Below are 17,697 nucleotides of genomic sequence, written 5' to 3' on the forward strand. Positions count from 1 at the left end.
AACATTATAGATAATGTCTTTGGTTCAAGAGTTGACTCAAGGTATTGATGAAAAATTAAAAGGAGAATGTTATTTTAAAGTTAAATATGATAAAAGTCTATGATAGATTAGAATGGAGTTTTCTTTGAATGGTGTAATTGCTGGTTTTCCATCTTTAGGTACTTTAAGGCTATGTTTGGTTTGAAGGAAAAGGTAGGGAAAGGAAAGGAAATGCAAGGAAACCTATAGAATATTTGTAAAGGTTTCCCTTCCTTTCTTTTCCTTTCCCTACATTTTGCTTCAAACCAAACATAGCCTTAGAGGCCCCATTTGATGCCTCTTAGTGCTAAATACCGAAGTCCGTCCATACTCCATACCGTTTCAGTACTTGTTCCAAAATCGTCTTTAGACTTCAATGTACTATTTTACTTTTGGTTTTCCTATGATTCCACCTTTTGTTTTCCACGAAATACCTTATAAAAAAGTTATTCATCTTTGAGAAATTGCTAAAACTCAACCAAGAGTTTTTAACATTTTTCTTAAACTCACCACTACTTTTCAAAATGTCTAAAACTCGCCATGATATAAATGTATGCACTATATAATAATAGTTAATTAATAATTAAGCAATTATTTATTTTAAACTTATAGATATTAATTAATTCATTAATTAATGCACAATTCTTTAAAAATATTTAATTGTTTATGATTTTTATCAAATATACTATTTATTAATTATCTTATATTTAATTAATTAATTTATTTATTTTATAGTTAAATAAGCTTTCTCATATCCAAGATTAAAATGGTCTATTGGCATTTTTTGGAACACAATATTCATATTTTAAAACAACATTTCCTATCTTCAGACTTTAAAATCAAGAAAAATTTACCAACTCCAATACATCTCTAAAATTAATTATTACAACTTTCGTACTTCAATACAAATAATAGGCCCCAAGTCTTCTAAAGGTCACTGACTCACTGGTAGGGAAACCCCCCATCTCCTATTCCCTTTATCATTGTGGAAGAGGTGCTTAGTTGTAGCGTGCATGCTTTATAGTGCAATTTTGTAATGGAAAATGGAAATACGCTTTTAATAAAATCTTCAAGTTTCTTTAGGAAAGCCACCAAACGTGATTCAAAACTTTCCTTTGTGCAATGCCAATGAATATGTTTGGAACATTATATACATCAAAACAAACTAATAAAATACTTGTACAACAGCTGCAAATCAGAAAAGCAAAAAGGAATTCGGGTTTTGCACCTCCAATGTGGAAACGGATCCATCAGCATCTGTATCAAATACCAACCTCAGATGGCAATTTACAACCATGTGGACCCATAAGCTGCAAAGTTTATTGCGGGCCATACTTATCCAGATCATAGAACTCTATGTTCTTGTACTTTTGAGATATAATTTCGGCTTGAACTTTTCTTGCTGTGTCGGTAGCACAACCAACAAGAATGAGAACAGAGGTGCCAGCAAACCCACGAAATGCAGTTAGGTGTGTAACTTGCTCAACTACAGCTGGACCAGCAGCAAGTACTGCTAAAAATGCGGAACCCAAAACTGATATCCTGCTAAGGACCTGCATTCAAACAAAAAAAAAAAAAAAAACAAAAAATATAGTGAGAATGTACATTTGTTTCAACGAGTATTTGAACTGAAGCAGCTAAGAAAAGTTTAAGCAACTAGAGTCTACCAGTTATATTAGTGCTATTATGATTGGTTTTGATTCCACCCTCTAGCCTATAATAGCCATTTGTTCTTTTCATTATTTTGTTCAAGATATTGATGCTTTTCATCTCCATCAAATATGAATTCTGAATTGTTTATTGCATCATAGAGCACAATAGTGGGACAAGATTCACCTAGCTGACCCCAAATAGTTGGGATTAAGTCTGAGTCGAGTACAAAGCTTAAGATTCTTTAAAAAAAAAAAACAGGCAAAAAGTTTCATTATATAAAAGAAGGGAAGACCTAAAACTATACATTGAGACAACATTGAACAATCCTATACAAATCTCATCTGCTGCAACAGAGACAAAATCAGTTGGAGAAGCCCGAGCTCAGTCAAGACAGTTGTCAAAATGAGAAACCAGACAAACAGCTCAAAACGTTTTAGAGACATCGACTCAAGAAAACCCAGCCTTCAATTCTGTTAATCACCTCATCCAGCCGGCTAGTATAAATAAACTTAATTATTTTGATGACAAAATTCTTAAGAATGTAATAAAACTAAACTAAGGCAAAAGAAATTCTTTTGCACAAACCGTAAATTTGAGTTAAATAGTCTATTGCCTCCCCCAAGAAATGAAATTCAAATCATAAGATTTCTAAGAAGCTAAGAAGCTGGATTTGGGGAAAACAGGATTTTATATTAAAAATAAAAATATTGCAATATTAGTTTTCAATTTTGTCTTCAGTTAAGTAAACAAAAATGCATACATATATCTCATTTTACAAGAAATGGCAAACTGCTAATTTTATATCAAAAGGAGAATATGTTGCTCAGTTGAGCAAGACAAAATGCTTATGCTACCTTCCCCACTTTAGATAATATGCTGTGTGAGTATCAATTTAGAGTTACAGGTCGGAGGAAAATAGGCTAATAGTTAATGATTCAATCTGGATGGATCTAAACATCTAACACCAGAATCCGTACAGTTAAATGAAATATTATTTCAAGGCAACTCAACAATGAAATGACCCATATTTATGCATGCCATACCTTTGATGTTAGGCATTGGTGTCAACAACCTTCATGGTACTAAGAACCCAATATTTTAGTAACAAGAGAAAGACCTTTTTTTGAACAAAGACTTACTGTTTTAATAAATGCAGCTGTGCTTTTCCCGGGCCTGATGAGTGGGATAGATGCACCTTGCCGCTTCAACTGTTCGCTTACATCATCAGGATCCAATTGCAAGAAAGTGTAGTAATAATTGAAGAAGGCTATTAGTAGTATATTGGTAGGAAGATAGAGAGCACCTATAAGAATTCAATAGTTAGATTAGGATTTTGACTACTACAAAAGTTATAGCAAAAAATAAAAGAAAAAAGACCAATCAATGTTACTTCACCATATTGTGTGTATGGAAGAGCGACATAACTATAGAGTCTAGTACTGAAACTAGATAGTATTCATAAAAATTCTGTTTTCATAGTCAAAGGTTCAATCAAGTCAATTTAGTCCAACACTCCAATCATGGCAATAATATATTAGGGGTGCAAGTCGATACCCAATTTGAAGAATTTACACATCAGGCTCAGAACCTTGGGTTGGGTCAATTCAAATTTTAACAAAGTCTCAACCCAAAGCCCACCCAAGTTGCATCCCTATGTGGCATAACCTTTATCCAAGTTATCCATTCCTTTAGTACCAATAAATACTGACCAAACCTAAGGTAAATAAACTCAAGTCGCTGGGATAGAAAAGTTGCCTTATAATAGGTAACTTATAATAGAAAAGTTACCTTATAATAGAAAAGTCATAAAGAATCTTGTATTGTCCTCATTTGAAATCTCAGTCATAATATCATAAGCTAAAGTTGTTAATAGTGTTAACATACCCTAGTAACTTCTTAATAGTTATTATGAATTTACCTCCTGGATTTAAAGAAACTGCAGCGTTTTTCAAAGCAGCTAGACCAGTAAAACGTGCTAGAGTACCAGGAAGAGCTAATGATGAGGTTGAAAATATTATTGGCATCACTCCAGAACTATTAACCTGCATAAGCAGAGCTGTTAGATTAACAATGGAAATGCGCAACTCATATAGAAAAAAGATGAAATATTTATCTAATTTGTTCCTTTGAACATTGAAAAGGAACAATTTTTACTAGCCAATTTACATAGAAAAGGTCAAACAAATTCTTAATTGCAATCTGAAGATATTGAGAAAAAGTTATGAAATATTTATCTAATTTGTCCCTTTGCGCATTGAAAAGGAACAATTTTAGTATCCAATTTACATAAAACGATCATACAAATTCTTAATTGCAATTCTGAAGATGTTCAGAAAAATTTATAAAAAGCGCATTGTATTCTGTTAGTGTTCGGTCTGCCTGTTAGACTGATAACAGTCAAGGAAGAGAGAGAGAACAGAGAAGGAGAGAAAGAGAGAAAGGAGAAAAGCAGAAGAGAAACAAGGAGAAAAGATTCTGGTTCGAATGAGAGAAAAAAGTTCACTCTCCCATTCGGCCAGATGTATTTCATATTACTAAAATAATGTGGAAAAGTCACATATGCCCCTACTTAAGTTAGGGGCATTAAATCTAACATAAACTTACACATCAGCACCTAAATACAAGCATAAAGACAAAATTACCCCTACATACTCGACACTAACACTCCCCCTCAAGCTGGAGAGTATATATCATATAATCCCAGCTTATTACATATGTAGTCCACTCTCCCCCGACTCAACCCTTTAGTAAACAAATCTGCCCACTGGTTACCTATGTTGACATATGCAGTGTCTATCACTCCACTCAGCACCTTCTCTCTAACAAAGTGACAGTCAACCTCTATGTGTTTGGTTCTCTCATGAAACACCAGATTAGAGGAAATGTGAACTGCAGCCTGATTGTCACAGTAGAGCTTCATTGGAGTATCAACAGTGTATTTCATCTCCTGTAGAAGGTTCCTTAGCCACACTAATTCACAAGTAGTATATGCCATAGCTCTATATTTTGCCTCTGCACTGCTTCTTGCCACAACTGTCTATTTCTTGCTTTTCCATGTCACTAGATTACCCCAAAAAAAAGTGCAATAGCCTATGGTAGATCTCCTATCAGATACAAAACCGGCCCAATCAACATTAGCATATCCTTCTATTTTAAGTTTTCCACCACTTCTGTATATCAAATCGCGACTAGGAGCCCCCTTTAAATACCTCACAATCCTTATAATCGCATCCCAATGTGGAACTAGAGGTTTCTGCATGAACTGACTTACCACACTAACTGCGAATGAAATGTTTGGCCGAGTGATGGTTAGGTAGTTTAGTTTACCTACCAGCCACCAGTATCTGCTAGGGTCTTCAAACACTGCGCCCATATCATTGCTCAACTTAGTGTTTGTTTCCATAGGAGTTTCAACTGGTTTAGCACCTAACAAACCTGTTTCTTCAAGCAAATCAATAGCATATTTCCTCTGACACAAGTTAATACCATGCTTGGACCTTGCTACTTCTATCCCCAAGAAATACTTCAATTTACCAAGGTCCTTTGTTTGAAAATGGTCCTGCAGAAAGATCTTCAACCTGTCAATGCCCATTTTATCATTCCCGGTAATGACAATATCATCTACATACACCACTAATAGGATCTTCCCTGCCTAAGAGTCAAGACTGAAGACGAAATGGTCAACTTGGCACTGTTTCATACCAAACTTCTTTACTACCTCACTAAATCTGCCAAACCATGATCGAGGAGATTGTTTAAGCCCATAAATGGCCTTTAGTAGCTGGCACACCTTACCATCCTCCCCCTGAGCAACAAACCCCGGTGGTTGCTCCATATAGACCTCCTTGAGTAGATCACCATGCAAGAAGGCATTCTTGATATCAAGTTGATAGAGGGGCCAATCATACATCACAACAAGATAAATCACAACATGGACTGAACCAATCTTAGCAACCGGGGAGAAAGTCTCTGTGTAATCAATACCATAGGTTTGGGAATACCCTTTGGCAACCAATCTAGCTTTCAACCACTCTACACTACCATCAGGTAAGTACTTAACTGTATAAACCTACTTACAGCCAACAACCTGCTTATTAGGAGGAAGAGTGGTGAGTTCCCATGTATGATTATGAGCCAGAGCTGAGAGTTCTTCTTCCATCGCACGACACCATCCTGGAGAGGCAAGGGCTTCCTGGACATCCTTAGGTATAACAACAGAGGATAACAAAGAGATAAACTAGCGATGGGAAGTGGAAAGGTGAGTCAGTGAAACATAATTAGAAATAGGATGAAGGGTACAACTGCGCTTACCTTTTTGCAAGGAAATGGGAAGATCAAGATCAGATACTGGGGTTGGGGCTGGTGTGGTAACGGCTGTCGGATCTGTCGACGATGATGAAGCTGGAGGAGGCGCCGATACATGTGGGCGATGTGTATACACGTGATGGATTGGTGGTCGTTCAACAGGTGGTGGCACCGGAGGCAAAGACTTGGTCACTGCGAGAACAAGAGGAACAAAGTCCACAACTGGAAGAGGAAGGGGAGGAGGTGATGAGGAGGAAGAAACATCACCGGACCCCAAGAAGAATGGAGTAGACTCAAAGAAAGTAACATCAACACATACAAAGGAACGTCGAGAGCTAGGGTATAACACTTATACCCTTTCTGAGTTTGGGAATAGCCAAGGAAGATGCACTTAATAGACTGCGCGTCTAACTTGTCCATTCCTGGCCCCAGATTATGAACAAAACAAACATAGCCAAAATCTCGAGGAGAGAGAGGAAACGAAGACAAGGTAGGAAACAATGTGGTGAATGGGGAATGACCATCAAGGATAGACGTGGGCATCCGGTTAACCAAGAAGCAGGAAGTAAGCACTGCATCACTTTAAAAGGATTTGGGAACATTCATGTGATGCATGAGGGACCGAGCTGTTTCCAAGGGGTGACGATTCTTTCTCTCAGCCACCCCGTTTTGTTGTGGGGTGTAGGTACATGAAGTCTGGATAATGCCATGTTGGTCTAGGTAGTCCTGAAATGATGAAGAGAGATATTCATGGCCATTATTAGAACGAAAAATTTTAATGTGAACACCAAATTGGTTGCGAATCTCAGCATAACACTTTTGGAAAATAGGAAACAATTCACTTCTTCTTTCATTAAATAGAGCCACGTCATCCTTGAAAAATCATCAACAAAAATGACAAAATATTTGTATCCATTGTATGACATCAGTTTATAAGGACCCCAAACATCTGAATGAACCAAAGAACAAGGACTCAATACACGATTATCAACTCTAGGACTAAAGGGAACACGATGGTGTTTCCCCAACTGACACGACTCACAATCCAAAACAGAAAGATGACTCAATGAAGGAACCAAAGACTTTAAAACTTTCAGTGAAGGATGACCAAATCGATAGTGTCACTGGAGAGGAGAGAGGGACGATTGGAGAGCTATTGACATACTTCCACCATCATCAAGATAATAAAATCCCCAACTTCATGCCCTCCTCCAATCTTCATCCTCGTCTTGAGATCCTGAAAAACACACGAAGAGGGGTAAAAGGTAATGAAGCAATTAAGAGACTTGGACAACTTACTAACAGACATAAGATTAAAAGGAAATTTAGGGACATACAAAACTGAGGATAGGGATACAGGGTCCAGGTCAACATTACCAACACCACAAATGGAGGATGCGGAGCCATTAGCAAGGGTAACAGATTGTGATGTTGAGCAATGACAAAGGTAAGAAAACACACCTGGAGTTCCAGTCATGTGATCGAAGGCTCCAGAATCAATAATCTAAGGATGGGGTGTGGATGCCAGACAAACCATATCTGAGTGTGCGAGAGTGGCTGTGTTCTGCTGAGATGTGGTCTGTACTAACCTCTCATACTCATCACGGGGAATACTCATCATCTCCTTCCCAGCAACATCTATGGATGTAGGAGGTACCTGATCGGCCAAATGGCTCTCCTGTTTGAAGCTACTGTCACTGGTCACGACATGATTGGCCCAAGTTGAAGGTGGACCATGCAAGTCATAGCAATAATTGATGGTTATGTCCATCCATACCACAGTGTGTAGACCTCCTTGGACCCGAACTACGTCCTCTGCCACGGGCTCCCCTTGAATCTCGACCTCAAGTATGACCACCACCATGGTTATATGTAGGTTCACTACCACCACTCTGGCCATATGCCGGTCCACTACTACCACTACGGCTAGACTTAGCTCCCCGAGGTCCACCTCTAACACCACGACCTCTAGATACTGCTAGGGCTGATCTATCGGAAATATTAGGGTTCTCAGTAAATCCAATGGAAATCCTCCTGAGTTGAGCAAACACCTCTTCTAAGGAAGGGAGAGCTGTCCCTCCTAGTATCTGAGCTTGCACTGGTTCATATTCAGATTTCAGCCCCACCAAAAACCGAGTCACATCAAGTTGTTCTCTCTGTTGTTGCCGAATTTTGACATCAGAAGTGAAGGGGTGATAAACATTCAATTCATTACGAATGTTTCTCATACTAGCATAGTACTCCTCAAGACTATGATTACCCTATTGTAGATAAAAGTATTCTTGGTACACCTGATATACTCTAGTTGTGTTGTCTTGACCCGAATACAGCTTTTTAGCATGGTCCCACACTTCTTTGGCAGTATCAAGGAACATGAAATTTACACTAATCTTGGGTTCCATAATATTCCATAAGCATGTGATGATCTGTGCATTTGCCTGCTCCCAATCATCATACTCAGGAGAATCGGTGGAAGGTTTTTCACCCCTTATGTGCTTCACCTTCTTTGCCTTAAGAAAGACTTATACAGATTTGGCCCAAGGTACATAATTTTCTCCATTCAGCTTAATGGAGGTCATTTGAACATTCAGGTAATCAGTAGGGACCATCACACTAGTCTTGCTATCACTATTGTCTTCCATTGTTGACTTCTGATATTGCTGAATTCGGCAAACTGCACACTAGATCACACTACACCCTGATTTCAGCACTTACTACTGCTGCAAATTGCACTCTTTACACCACAAACCCAACTCCACGACTGCCTGAAACTTCCCAGCATTGTTTGAGGAACACCCCCCCTTTGAATCACACTGAAGGGTGCACAAACCCTAGCACACTACAATCTGAAATCCCACCATACAGTCTGAGATAGACTTCTCATTTAATTCACACAAAAAAAAATGCATAAAACCTCTTACTTGATCACCGAAAATCAGACCACACAAGACACCCACTGCACCACACGAATCAGCCCTCTTCTCTTCATCGATTAGGGGGGGGCTTCTTAGAAACTGCAGCAACCGACCACAAACACCACAACTGGAGGCATAGAAACATCCAAGGGAAGAGGGCGATCACTCCTTTTCAGCCCTGTCCCTTATCTCTAGCTGATGGCGAAGAAAATAAGAGAAAACCCTAGGCTGGGTGTGCAGATAACAGAATTCTGGGCGGATCCGATTTGCTCGATTCAGCTCTGATACCATGTTAGTGTTCGGTCTGCCTGTTAGACCGATAACAGTCAAGGAAGAGAGAGAGAAGAGAGAAGGAGAGAGAGAGAGAGAAAGGAGAAGAGCAGAAGAGAAACAAGGAGAAAAGATTCTGGTTCGAATGAGAGAAAAAAGTTCACTCTCCCATTCGACCAGATGTATTTTATATTACTAAAATAATGTGGAAAAGTCACATATGCCCCTACTTAAGTTAGGGACATTAAATCTAACATAAACTTACACATCAGCACCTAAACACAAGCATAAAGACAAAATTACCCCTACATACTCGACACTAACATATTCCTACAAACCAAGGTTCAAAGTATCAAGACTCACTATATGAAAAAAAGATCAAGAGTTTCAATCAATGGAAATTTTTTTATTATTATTTTTAATTGACAAATTGTCATATGATATGATAAGATGCCTTCTATCATTTAAAACATTAAAATAACTATAAAAAATAGACATAGATAAATCTCCAGGGCCTGATGGACTGACAAACTTGTTTTACAAGAAATGCTGGACTGTTATCAGAAAAGATGTCCTAAAGGCTTTCCAGGAATTTCACAATTCAGCATCGCTGGTGAGAAGCATGAATGCCACCTTTATCACTTTAATTCCTAAAGTGGAAGGAGCAGTGAATCTTAAAGATTTCAGGCCTATAAGCTTGCTGAATAGTTTCTACAAGCTTCTTGCAAAGGTGCTGGCCGAAAGATTGAAGATCTTAGGAAGTGTAATATCAGAAAATCAATGTGCTTTTGTTGGGGGAAGACAGATTCTTGACAGTGTTTTAATTGCTAATGAAGTTATTGATTCTAGAAGAAGGGAAGGAAAGCCAGGTATTTTGTGCAAGGTGGATCTGGAGAAAGCATACGACCATGTCAATTGGTGCTGCCTAGATTTCATTATTCAAAAAATGAACTTTAGCCAAAAGTGGAGGAATTGGATGAAGATATTTGTTTCTTCACCAAAACTTTTGGTTGTAATAATTGGGAAATACTCGGGTCTCTTTAGAAGCTCAAGGGGACAACCTGGAGAAAGCATACCATGCCCAGATCATTCATGTTAAATAGGTCAACGGATTAGTTACTATATATAGATCATTATAATCAATTCTGTTAGAGTTAGTCGAATGAGGGGTAGATTAGTCTTTTTCAGTTAGTTTAAGTTATGTGCTTATGTGGCAGCTCTAATTAGACTTCCTGTCCCATACTAAAGTGGGGGCAGTTTAGTCTTTGTACTTAATTAAACCCTTAATTCATATTATGGTCGAATGGTAGGGTTTAGGCTACCATGTTCGACTGACTTCTCCTTCTTCTTCTTCTTCTGGTTCGAACTGCTGAAGACAAACAAATTCAAATATGTAATTTTATTTGTGAGATCACCACCTTATATTAATATACTTATATGCACAAAAGAAGACTATACAATCAGGGGCAAAAGTCAAGAAAACTTGAACAAAAATCAGGGCAAAGAAGAGTTGCTATACAAGACTGATCCGTAAACTCCAAATTTGGCCAAATTATCTGCAAGACTGCAACAGCATTAAGTTCTCTTGGAATCCATTTGGGAGAAGAACTACGAGTGAAGACCAGGTCCCTTGCTTCTGCAAGATAGTGCACCAACCTCCAAAGGCCTGCACTAGTCCTATCCAACCACTTGATAGTATTCACTGAGTTGCCTGCTACAAGTAAATTAGTAAACCCGTTCTGTTTTTCTATTCTCAGCCTAGCAAGAGCTGCCAAAATTTCCGCCTTCACCGAGCTAGACTCCTCTATTGGTCCTCTGTAAGCCTACCTGGCATTATCCAGATTTGTAACAAAAACACCACCAACAATACCTGGGCCTGAGTTCCCAGAGTCTTCCATTGAATTTCAAAGTGAGCTCTGCACTAACAGTCAAGGACAACCTGGCGGAACTAGGCAAGGGAAGAGGAGATGATCTGAAAGGTATTTCTGTTTTTCTGTTAATGTCTTCCACTGTGTAACCAGCAAAGTCAAACCGAAGCCCATGGATCATACAAGCTAACAACATGCAACTCAATTTCATGAAAAGGCTTACTTTTCAAAAAAGAACGAAATCATTTTATAACCGCCTAACTGGAAAGCCTGATAGATTTGGTTTTATGACCTGTACTGAGTGCCAGATGGGCCAATATTTCCTATTATCAACTAAAATAAGGCCAACCCTGCCTTATGGCCCTAATATACTCTGGCTCAGCCCATCTGATCAAATTTCACATATAATCTTCTTGTGATCAATCATCAACACCTCATTTCAAACAATAAGGGTCAATTTCTGAACATAATTGCTGATTTTCATCTTCAACATTGAATGTCCCCAATCCACTTTCCAAGAGATTAATGAGCCTTCTTCTTAACCTTTCTCCCTTCTTCTGCACATACCTTTACAGTAAGAAAACCCCTGGCATTCCCCAATCATACTTCCATATACAAAGACAGAAATATGTCCTAGAATCCATTTATAGTATCAACCCTTAGGCTTATTTTACCATAATATCTTTTAAATTATCTTTGAAATTTCAAGAAACTACCTCCGGTGACCCAACAACCATCTTAGACACACTCAAAAGTAGAATAGTACTAAAGAGTTGGTACCAAATGCCCACTCACCTTTAATACTGTCTGAAATTACTAGTTGGCCTTCTATTGCAAATTCACAACTGCCTTACCTACTTTTTTTGATGAATTACTGCCTTACCTACTTTGATTGATGTCCTTGGACCAATTGGTTTGTGCACAAATACCAAATTATCCTCCTCAATAGATGCCTTAATTTGAAGCTTATCCCCCCTTTTGAAGACTTCTAGATTTTCAATTTCTCTTATAGCTTGAACTACCACTGCATGCATCTCCTCACCAGGAAGTCCTCATATGCAATCTCATCCATTGATTTATTACCTCTTAAAGAAATCAAAGTTAGAATGCAAAAGTCTTGATCTCCTTGGAACCAGAAGCTCCCTCCATGTTATTAGGATTTTGACATACTCCTCAAGACTTGTCTGTTTATGCGGAATTTGGAAATCAGGTGACAACTTGAGATTAATGTGTTGCATCATAAAAGATGTGTTTGGATCAGTGTTGCATGGATTCTCCTAAATGGACGATGTGTCTGTACTGCACACACGTTGAGTCCGACACTCCACGGTTTCTTAAGGACACTTCCATTTAAAGGTTCCTTTTAACAGTATATACCTTTTCCATAGATGTATCTGCAAATCCATATTTTCTCATCTTGTTGAGTCAGGCTCTTGGGGATGTGTCAAATTCTGATTACCATGTCATTGTCCATGCAACACTGGTTTGGACATAATAATTCCATGTGGCCTGGCATATTAAAATGTCCCAACAGATAAATGAAGTAACAGAAGTGCATCTTATAATCAAAAGTAGAAGTTCAAGATATGTTAGATGATGATTGCAATCCAGAGTTTCCTTTGAACTTTTCTTTTATCAGTTTGTAATAAGCCGTTTAGTTCTATATATATATATTTATATATATATGGATCAGTATTAATAGGGATTAAGTAGGGAATTCCCTTGCATCAGAATGCCAAAACTAGAGAAAAGGAATTGTCATGCAACAAAGACTTGGTTTACAAACCTTAAAAGGAAGATAAGCAGATTTCTGTAGACCCCCACTTCTGCTGCTGTATCTTAGAGCATAGTTTATTGGGATTTTCCTCTCAGCTTCCTGAAATATATTTTGACACAAATATTAATACCTGTATTAGATGGACTTGGTGCAGGTGTTGGGTGTGTGCATTTTTCTAGGAATCAATTTCGTTCAACCTCAAAATGTTGGATATTGGAACTCATCTAAATCTAATCTAACAACCAGTAATCATATATGGACAAATTATACATTTTTTTATGAATTATGGACACCATACATTGAGAATTGGATATTAAATCTAGAATCATGTAAGTGTGCTATTTTAATTCAGGTGCAGTCCATCACTGATATGCAAAAAGGGAAACATCAAGAACACAGTACAGAAAAAAGTTAACCAGAATGTAATATGATTAATTAAACCCCATAACATAGAAGTCCACATTTTATGAAGTTTAAGGGGAATTCTTGGCTGAGAATTCTATAAAACTATAAATACAAGCTTCATCTTCTAATTCAATATTTATTTTAGTCATATCAATTAATAGTTTATATAGGGTCCATATCCAACTTAAGTGGATCTGTACACAATCCATCAAAACTTGGAATCAGAGAAAAAACAGAGATGAATTTGGCAGATCTGAGACATCTCATATCCATAACTATGTTGTGTCATGTTCAAAACAGGTCTTGGAATAATATAATGTGTACAGGTATCATAGGTTAACACTTAACACAACCCATCTTTCCACCAAATAATGTTGAACCAAGTAGAAATTACCTGAACATATACAATACCGAGGACTAGTAGGAAAAAAGAAAGGACAATGGTAACAAGTCCAATATAGTTCCCATCCTGAAATGCCTGTGCGACAGTCCTACCAAATGTTGCTGGTAAGTATGACAGAATGTTTGTGAAGATCAAAAGAGATGTCCCATTCCCTAGTTTCAGGTCAGATATCCGCTCTCCAATGTAAGTTGTGAGTACTGAACCAAGTGTCAATAGTGTTACTGATGATAGCACCCACTGTGTACTGAAGTCATTGACATAGGGACGCAAGTAAAGTACTTGACCAATAGCCTGTCATGGAAACCAGAAAGCAATTACTAGAAAAGTTAAGACATGAACATAAAGATAGGAATGCCTGGGATGGTGTTGACAAATCAGACAATGATCTTCACACTCTAGGACCTGCAAAAACATTGTTTTCTCATCAATCACTCACTCCCTATTCCCGAAGCACTATTGATGGTGCTTGCTTACTATTTCCAATTACATAGGGCTAGGGAGTGGGACTTCCATGGCTATTTATAGATTCTAAAACTCCCAAACCAGGTTTCTGTTTTCAATCAGATTTCTCCTGAGAGTGTCACAAGAGTAATTCTTGTTTTATTGCCAATAATTCCCAAAATAATCACCATACTTTGAAATTATAGTTTAATGCCACTATATGCACTTTGTCTTCAATTTTCTTCAATATTAAGTATTGAAAACAATATGCACTTCATTGGAGAAATAATTCCAATAATTTCAGCTGTAATTCCATCAATAAATGATTTATCATTTCATGTGATTTTTTCTGGTTGATTATAAATCCATCATTTTTGATAGATCAACAGAAAACTAACATAAACTAAGTAAAGAAAATAGCATATAAACTTTTTTTGGTAAATAAATAGCATATAAACTTGAGTGCATGTAAAATGAATAATTAGAGAAATATAATTAAAAAGTTGTCTGCAAAGCTTCAAATAACTGACATAAATTTCCATCAGATGGTGCATCCAGAAATCTGACATAAATTAAAAAATGCAGAAGTGTTTAGTTGTTTTCTATGAATTGTTAAAACTGTAGGATCCAGGGATTTTCATTATCACTTTTAAAATCTTAGAAGTTAATGCTCAACACCCCCCCAGCATTAATCTATGTTTTCCAATTAATTGTGTACAATACCAGTTCTCTCTCTGTGGCTTATGAATATCAACTTTCAAAATAGTCTGTCCATTCCACAGAAGTTTGTAAAAAGGGTATGGAGTCTACCAAAATTTTTATTCAGTTTCAACTTGCAAGTGCAGAAAATGAACTGTATAAATCATGTCCGACAGTCCGAATAAGCCAGGGAACTGTTAACTGCCAAAAAATAGAATTTGCTACCTGTACTATAGCGAATCCAACCGAAGCATAACGGGTATACTGAAGAACTTTCTTTCTTCCTGCTTCGCCTTCTCTTTTCTGAAGTTCTTGCAATTTGGGGTAAATTTGAGTAAGCAGCTGAAATACAATCTGTGCATTGATGAAAGGAACTATTCCAAGGGAGCATATCCCCAACCGACCAATGCCTCCCCCAGAAAATGAATCCAAGGTGCTCAAGAGACTGTTCTGATCCAAATTACCAATGAAAGCCTCTCTGTTGACCCCACCTAAAGGTACATATATTCCAAGGCGGGATAAAGCCAGATACCCTAACAACTTGAGGAACTTTCCTGGAAGAGGACCTTTAAAAAAGTCACCAAAATCAATGGAACTATCTTCAATCGCAGCTGCCAATGTCAAAGAACTTAGTTAAGGGCTGAAAGCTAAAAGTATACTGTTCAACTTAGAGATATTTATGGATATCATAGTTTTGTGGCTAAAATTCCAAACCTGCCACTCCCCTAGCTGAGGAAGATTTCTCCTTTCTTGTACCTGATGTGCTCTCAGATCTTTGCAAAAACAAATCTTGAAAACTTTCCCATGGAGCAATAAACCCTGGAGATGCATCTGGATGGACACCCAATGGATCAAAAACTGTGCTATCACAACTGAGAAGGAGCTTACATTAGTAAGTGGAGAAAAATTACAACCACAAATTGAAAGTAAAATTATCTCTTACATACCTAAAATTTTCTAGTGATAAACTGAGGGAAGAAACCCTGAAAATTATCTCTTACATACAAACAAGAACACCAAACATCCTTCAAATATAACCGGTATAATATATTTCTCATAGTAGTTATCCTGGTTTGGATGCTGAAAATCTGTAATACTTTGATGTGAAGAAACATTATTAACCCTTTCTATTATTTGACCTAATACGGAGTACAGAAGTTTGTTTTTTCTTGGCAGCTAAGCAGCATCTGTGGAAGGTATCTTAATGGAGGATACATAGGCAGAAACTGTGTGAAACGGTCACTTTTCCCTTTAAAACAACTTAGGTCCATTGATCATTGAGTCAGATAACAAGACTACTATTACAGCTCTGAATTGCCCACCACAAGAAATTCCATGGAGGGGGAAGAACTGTATTGATTCAGAGCTTCCTAATACTGCGCAAAGGATGGACTTTGACTCTTCCTCCTAATACTGTGCAAAGGTGTGAGAATGGTTCCCTTTTTATTGTGTGTTTTTGATAAATAGCCATCAATTTTATTAAATATACACACATACAAACATGAAACACCATCTTAGAAATAAAGAGTCTTGTCACCACTCTCTCATTTTCTTAAGCTTACAACTGTGCCCAAAACATTTGGTATCTCCCTGCCCCTTGTTTTGCTACCGCATCAGCCATGCTATTGGCTGTCCTTGGGATCCTTTGTACTCTCAGCTCCACATCTCTTTTCAACCACCTGAACTTTTTCACTTCATTTCTGTAGGACCACAAAGCAGCCATTCTTTTTTTCAGCCACCCTACTACCAGTTCCGAATCTCCTTCAATAAGTAAGTCCCTAAGTTGCTTGCTGCAACTCTGGAATGAAGCAAGGAGGACATAGGGTGGACTTTAACTCGAAATTCAAATAGTTTCCATAGAGATTTCAGAACTTTCTGTTACTTCCATGCATTAAATTAATTATAGGACGAAAGGGGTGGGGCGGGGAGAAAATAATTGACTAATGCCTCCTGTTTCTTGTACACGTTGGAAATTACGACGAAGAAGACTAAGCACTCTTTGCAACCAAGCAAAGAAGATCATTAGTGGGCAGACAAGAATAGATAAAGTAGAAACCAGGATACTTGATCACTATATTCAAGTTTCTTTTAAAAGAACGAGAAAGCCCAACAACCAATAATCTCATGAAGAAAACTAGTACACGAACTGAATTGTCAAGAACAGTGTCAAAACGTGGGAATTTCTCTACCCACTAACAGGAACCTAGCAGTCCACACTCAAAGGAAGAACCATGATGAATAATAGAGAATTATGATCCTACACTCATATGACTATTATAAAAGATACAGATCAATAGAAAGTTCTGCAAAGAGACAACAGACAGACTCTAAAAAACAGAAATAATTCGAAAGTTATATTCGGACCCAGATCAATTTCCCACTAACCAGATTTGAGTCTCTATAAACAAACAAAATTTTACAAAAATCTCAATACCCAGATGGGAACAATGCGAATTTCTGATGAAATTTAGACAGCCATTCCATTGCCATAAAAAGTAGATGGAAGAAATAAACTTAAAGAAAGACCAAAAAGGGTACCCGTTGAAAGGAAGGTCAAGATTCCATTGATGGTTCTTGGGCTTTCTATTAACAGCAAAGCTCGCTCTGCAAACCGAACGCCACGGTTTTGGCTTTGAAGAGGCTTTAGGAGAGCGAGAGAGCGTACAGAGATTGAAGATAACCGAAGAAGCTTCACTAACCGTTAACAACATTATCCCTCTTCACTCTCACCGTCGCTCCAGTGGGTTCTTTCTCTTCTCTTCTATTAATTTTTGTTGGGAAAACCATTTCTATACGGCCCGCTGCACCAACGTTCCAATCCTTGACCGCCCGATTCGAATCCTTCCAACCAAATACATGAATATGTGGTGGATTATATAATCTTCGGGGTTGTTAGTTGTTATCAAGCAAAACTAAGAAAAGATCAGATGGTCCTGACCTGAA

General features: G+C 37.7%; 1 protein-coding gene across 1 annotated transcript; it reads right to left on the reverse strand.

The window, feature by feature from the left end:
• Window positions 1–1,073: 1,073 nt before the first annotated feature.
• On the reverse strand, window positions 1,074–17,624 carry SCY1 (SECY homolog 1). Its single transcript, XM_088957971.1, has 8 exons — window positions 17,293–17,624; window positions 15,469–15,626; window positions 14,980–15,365; window positions 13,606–13,905; window positions 12,816–12,905; window positions 3,590–3,713; window positions 2,811–2,974; window positions 1,074–1,571 (listed from the first exon to the last, which is right to left on the reverse strand). Exons 1-8 carry the CDS (start codon window positions 17,463–17,465, stop codon window positions 1,338–1,340), a joined length of 1,629 nt encoding a protein of 542 aa, XP_088814097.1. The 5' UTR covers window positions 17,466–17,624; the 3' UTR covers window positions 1,074–1,337.
• Window positions 17,625–17,697: the final 73 nt, after the last annotated feature.

This window comes from Nelumbo lutea, chromosome 8 (genome assembly GCF_056320005.1).
Source record: "Nelumbo lutea isolate HS-2025 chromosome 8, American lotus-T2T, whole genome shotgun sequence".
In the NCBI taxonomy this organism is placed as follows: domain Eukaryota; kingdom Viridiplantae; phylum Streptophyta; class Magnoliopsida; order Proteales; family Nelumbonaceae; genus Nelumbo; species Nelumbo lutea.

Excerpts from the sequence above, each read along its gene's own strand:
- SCY1 (XM_088957971.1), bottom strand. The coding sequence starts at position 17,465 with ATGTTGTTAACGGTTAGTGAAGCTTCTTCGGTTATCTTCAATCTCTGT. Across the intron at positions 2,975-3,589 it reads AGTTTCTTTAAATCCAGGAG|GTGCTCTCTATCTTCCTACC; the intron begins GTAAATTCATAA and ends GAATTCTTATAG. Across the intron at positions 1,572-2,810 it reads CAGCTGCATTTATTAAAACA|GTCCTTAGCAGGATATCAGT; the intron begins GTAAGTCTTTGT and ends GTTTGAATGCAG.